Source organism: Leptonychotes weddellii, unplaced genomic scaffold (assembly GCF_054177405.1).
Source record: "Leptonychotes weddellii isolate Sample4059 unplaced genomic scaffold, ASM5417740v2 HiC_scaffold_7241, whole genome shotgun sequence".
Lineage (NCBI taxonomy): Eukaryota > Metazoa > Chordata > Mammalia > Carnivora > Phocidae > Leptonychotes > Leptonychotes weddellii.
In genome coordinates, this window is record NW_028042144.1 from 4702 (window position 1) to 9582 (window position 4881).

The 4881-nt window shown below is 39.7% G+C and overlaps 1 protein-coding gene across 1 annotated transcript; it reads left to right on the forward strand.

Moving 5' to 3' along the window:
- The first annotated feature begins 491 nt into the window (after positions 1-491).
- Positions 492-4875, forward strand: GSKIP (GSK3B interacting protein). The gene is made up of 2 exons (XM_081811365.1): positions 492-891; positions 4038-4875. Exons 1-2 carry the CDS (start codon positions 592-594, stop codon positions 4191-4193), a joined length of 456 nt encoding a protein of 151 aa, XP_081667491.1. The 5' UTR covers positions 492-591; the 3' UTR covers positions 4194-4875.
- The last annotated feature ends 6 nt before the right edge of the window (positions 4876-4881 follow it).

The window sequence follows — 4881 nt, forward strand, 5'->3', positions numbered from 1 at the left end:
TCATATTCTATTCATGGAGGTTAAATCAGTACAGCCTTTTTGTGAAGGTGAATCAGCAATATCTGTTGAAAGTTAAAATGAGCATACACTTTGACTCAGCAATTCCAATTTTAAATATCTACATATTACATATTAAAAAGAAGTATGGGGGCGCCTGGGTGGCTAAATCAGTTAAGCATCTGCCTTTGGCTCAGGTCATGATCCCAGGGTCCTGGGATTGAGCCCCGCGTCAGGCTCCCTGCTCAGTGGGGAGTCTGCTTGTCCCTCTCCCTCTGCCTCTCTCCCCTGCTTGTGCTCTCTCTCTCTCTCTGTCAAATAAATAAATAAAATCTTTTAAAAAATGAAGTGTGTACTAAGATTTTTACTGAGGCATTGTTGGAAATAGCTGAAAACTAATATTCTAAATTAATGTCATTGTGGGAATTAACCTTTGGGGGAGGAGTGGAAAACGGATCTTTTTTTGAAAACCTATACACTTCTGTAACTGTAAAACTGAAAATGGTTTTAGACAATATTTTCCATAAAAGTTGCGAGCCAGTTAATGTTTTCTATTAAGGCATAGCTCCCTTTAATCAAACAGTAATATTCAGAATGTCTCTCTATAAACATGTTTTATATCTACTCCTTTGCAGAATGGAAACAGACTGTAATCCCATGGAGCTGAGCAGTATGTCAGGGTTTGAAGAAGATGCAGAGCTTAATGGTTTTGAAGAAGCTGATACGAAAGACATGAAGCTAGAAGCCGAAGCAGTTGTAAATGATGTTCTCTTTGCTGTTAACAACATGTTTGTCTCAAAAAACCTGCGCTGTGCCGACGATGTGGCCTATATCAATGTGGAGACAAGAGAAAGGAACAGATACTGCCTGGAGCTCACTGAAGCAGGGCTAAGGGTCAGTCGCTTTTCTTATTAGGGGAAAAAAAAAATGTTGCTATCTCTACCACTTGAGGGGGCGGGGGACAGGAAGGGTGTTAACTGAGAACGCAACACCTTGCAGCTCCAAAATTTTTTTTTTTTTAAGATTTATTTATTTGTTTTTAGAGAAAGAGAGAGCAGGGGCGAGGGGCAGAGGGAGAGAGAATCTCAAGCAGACTCCACGCTGAGCGTGGAGCCTGACTCGGGGCTCAATCTCATGACCCTGAGATCATAACCTGAGCCAAAACCAAGAGGCGACACTCAACTGACTGCACCACCCAGGCGCCCCAAGAGTTTTGTAAGGAAAACTTTTTTCCCTAGGAATTCTTATTAATTCTAAAGTCTTTTGGTTAACATGGGGAAATTGGATTTTTTTTTTGAAAAAGAAAAAACTTTTGATTTGCAGTGTTACTTTGCTTTGAACCTCACCCCCCAAATTAGTTTATTTCTTGTCTATGGCTAAATATGTCTGCCGTAATTAGGCATTCTTTGCACTGGGTGAGTTTTGCAATCAGTGTGTTGAGAGGATCTTTTCCCACCTCCTATAAAATGTCTCTTCTAAAACAGCACACCTGACTGCACTGTTCTCTAGCTGTTGGATCAGAGCTAAGTCACAGCAGAATACTCTGCCTCCAAATTTGCAAGAGTGTCTTGTCCTATGTGTGAGCTTTTCTAGGCAGAGTCACCTCTCTGCACCCTTTGAACCAGAATCCTCACTTTGGAATAGCAGAAAGCCCTACCCAAGAGCAGCTTATCATTTAAAACAGCAAAACTCACTGGCGCGCCTGGCTGGCTCAGTCAGTGGAGCGTGCGGCTCTTAATCTCGGGGTTGTAGGTTTGAGCCCCACCTTGGGTGTAGTGATTACTTGAAAATAAAATCTTTAAAAAATAATAAATAAGACAACAAAACTCACTGTTAGGAAAATTTTTTACCTGAACAAAGGAATAGATATTAGAAATTCTGAAATTTAGTTTGACTTTAATACTTATCAGTCTTGGTCAAAGATCTCTGCCTTTTCTGTTTCTATACCTAAGAATAGTCCCGCAAAGTAGCACAGTATCATAAGGTACGGGGCAAGGCCTAAGCAAGTAAGAATGTCATACAATACTAAACAAGTACGTAGACATCTTTTTATTTCACTAGGTTCAATTTGCTTAGAAGTATATGAACCATGTGTCCTGTGTATTCGTTGACAGTCAGTCACCTGCACTGAAGTAAATTGCAAGGCTAGCCTCTTTACTACTTCCGGTTCCCTCATAACTGCCAAGTCATTAGCTCCTTAGCTTTGGGAGTAGTACCTGGATTAACTAATCTTTGTGCTCTCCTTCCTAAATCCCTAAACTTACGCTAAAAGCGTGTAGCGTGTAGAAGTGGATCTTAAAATAGAAATAGGCAAATCAAAAGTAGAGATAAATGACCCTGCATAAATTAATTCAGTCTTGCATTGATTAATTCTGAGATGACTGTGGGAAGGTAGGAAGGGTTCTGATGTTCTTCTGTCAGAAGCCTAACATGGGAATTTGAGTGATCTTGGGTAAGTCATTCAACCTCTCTTAGTCCCTTCTTCTTTATCTATAGCCTAGAGATTAGAAAAAAAAAAGAAAAGAAAACTAAAAAGGATTTGGGGAATGCTTATATGAATAGTTTGCGGAAAGATCTCAATCCCTTAAAAACCTGGCACGTGGGTATCCAGTATTTGTTTGTTTTTGCAGTCTTACTCAGTAAACTTTTATTGAGCAACTATCCTGGGTCAGGAATTGGAAATCAAACCATGAGTAAGGTGTGATCCCTGTCCACTAGGAAGACTACAGACTAGCAGGGGCAAATAGAATTGGAAGGCACGGAGAAAGTGCAGTGACACAGCATGGTTCTGAAGAGGTGTGCCTCATCGTCCTGACACGTCTGCCTCTGCGTGTCATGTACGACAAACAACACCACCACTTCTTTTTTTTTTTTTTTTTTAAGATTTTATTTATTTTTTAGAGAGCGAGCGAGAGAGAAACAGCATGAGAGGGGAGAGGGCCAGAGGGAGAAGCAGGCTCCCCGCTGAGCCGGGAGCCCAATGTGGGACTCGATCCCAGGACCCTGGGGTCATGACCTGAGCCGAAGGCAGACGCTTAACCATCTGAGCCACCCAGGCGCCCACAACAACACCACTTCTAACATAAACTTGCATCTTCTTGGATAGGTGGCTTGGATAGATGTCATTAAAAATTAGAGTTTATATAGGGAATTCACAAGCTTTAGTCAAATCAACGAAAACTAAGTTGATTTTGCCCTAACACTGTGCAGGTGAACCAGGATAGATCTTGTCGGGGACAAAAGCTTTCACTGTGTTTAAAGAAAACACACATACACAGAATAACATTCCCTTTTATGTCACAGAATTGAGCATTTGTTTCCCTGTCAGATAAGTAATGTGTTAGTAATGTTAAATTAGTAATGTAACTAATTGTAAAGCAGGATTGAAACTATAAACAATTTTTAGAACTCTTTATAAAAGAGTTCAAATAATGATAAAAATACGGACTGATAATATATTATCTCTTCTGGTGCCTTGTTATGATTGATCCTCAGTCGATGTGGGATTAAAGAGAAGCATGTTTCAGTCTATGAAAATGAAATACTAGTTCTTTGTAGCTTTTTACATTCCTTCTGACATTCCTTTTTAGTCAGGAGTAGGTAAACTGAACCTTTTACATTTTCAGGAAAAAGATGATAAAGAGGGCATTTTGTTGGTGGTGTTGCTGTATGTTTCCGGTTGCTTAGAAATGTGCATATTCGGGGCGCCTGGGTGGCTCAGTCGTTAAGCGTCTGCCTTCGGCTCAGGTCATGATCCCAGGGTCCTGGGATTGAGCCCCCGCATCAGGCTCCCTGCTCCGCTGGAAGCCTGCTTCTCCCTCTCCCACTCCCCCTGCTTGTGTTCCCTCTCTCTCTGTGTCACTCTCTGTCAAATAAATAAATAAAATCTTTAAAAAAAAAAAAAGAAAAGAAATGTGCATATTCTAACTTTTGATTGAGAAATTGTGTCATTAAAGAATGGCCCCAGTAAACACGTGGTTTTTGCTTTCTGTACCAAGTTAAATCTAGTTATTTGATTCACTGTTGCATTTCTCTTGTAGGTGGTAGGTTATGCTTTTGACCAAGTGGATGATCACTTACACACTCCCTATCATGAAACCGTCTACTCGTTGCTGGATACCCTCAGCCCTGCCTACCGGGAAGCATTTGGAAATGCACTCCTTCAAAGACTGGAAGCTTTGAAGAGGGATGGATAGTCATGCTTTTTCCTTCTAGAGGGGGCTGCTGGTACAAAATGTTGACATAAAGCTTGAAATACTTGCATATGGTCATAGTAGAAAATGCATCTTTGGTTTTTATGTCCATTTCTTGCTTCAAGTTTAGGCTTCTGACTCAAAACATTACTGATTAATGAATTGTCTTTCTTAGTTTCAGATTCATGAAGGGAATTGAGGCCATTGCTTGACACCATCATTAAGACATTCAGATTTGTTCATATAGTATCTTTGCATTTCAAAACCTAATCAGTATTTCATTCTGTTATTACAGGACTTTGATGCTGCCGGCCCTCTCTCTTACATAGGAAATTCTAGATTTGCACAGTAATATACAGGAATTAAAATGACCTAACTTCATACTTGGATTCAGCTTGCTAAATCAGGGGTTTACTACTAGCTTGGACTGACTTTGTAGTAATTATTTTGCTACTAGCCTTATTGGAAACAAATTATCAACTAGTTTCCCCTGCACAAATTTTGAAATTCACTGCTTCACTTAATCTATTTATATTACTAATATGGACTGATAAAGATGAATTAATTATATATATATCACTTAGGTAGTATTAAATGGAAAACAGGTACTGAAATAATAGTTCTGTATTCCTTGTTTGCAACAGCCAGCCAACTAAGAGGACAAACCGTTAGCAAATGAATGTAATAATTA

Coding starts and splice junctions, on each gene's coding strand:
- GSKIP (XM_081811365.1), top strand. CDS start 592: ATGTCTCTCTATAAACATGTTTTATATCTACTCCTTTGCAGAATGGAA. Junction 892..4,037: donor TCACTGAAGCAGGGCTAAGG/GTCAGTCGCTTT, acceptor TTTCTCTTGTAG/GTGGTAGGTTATGCTTTTGA.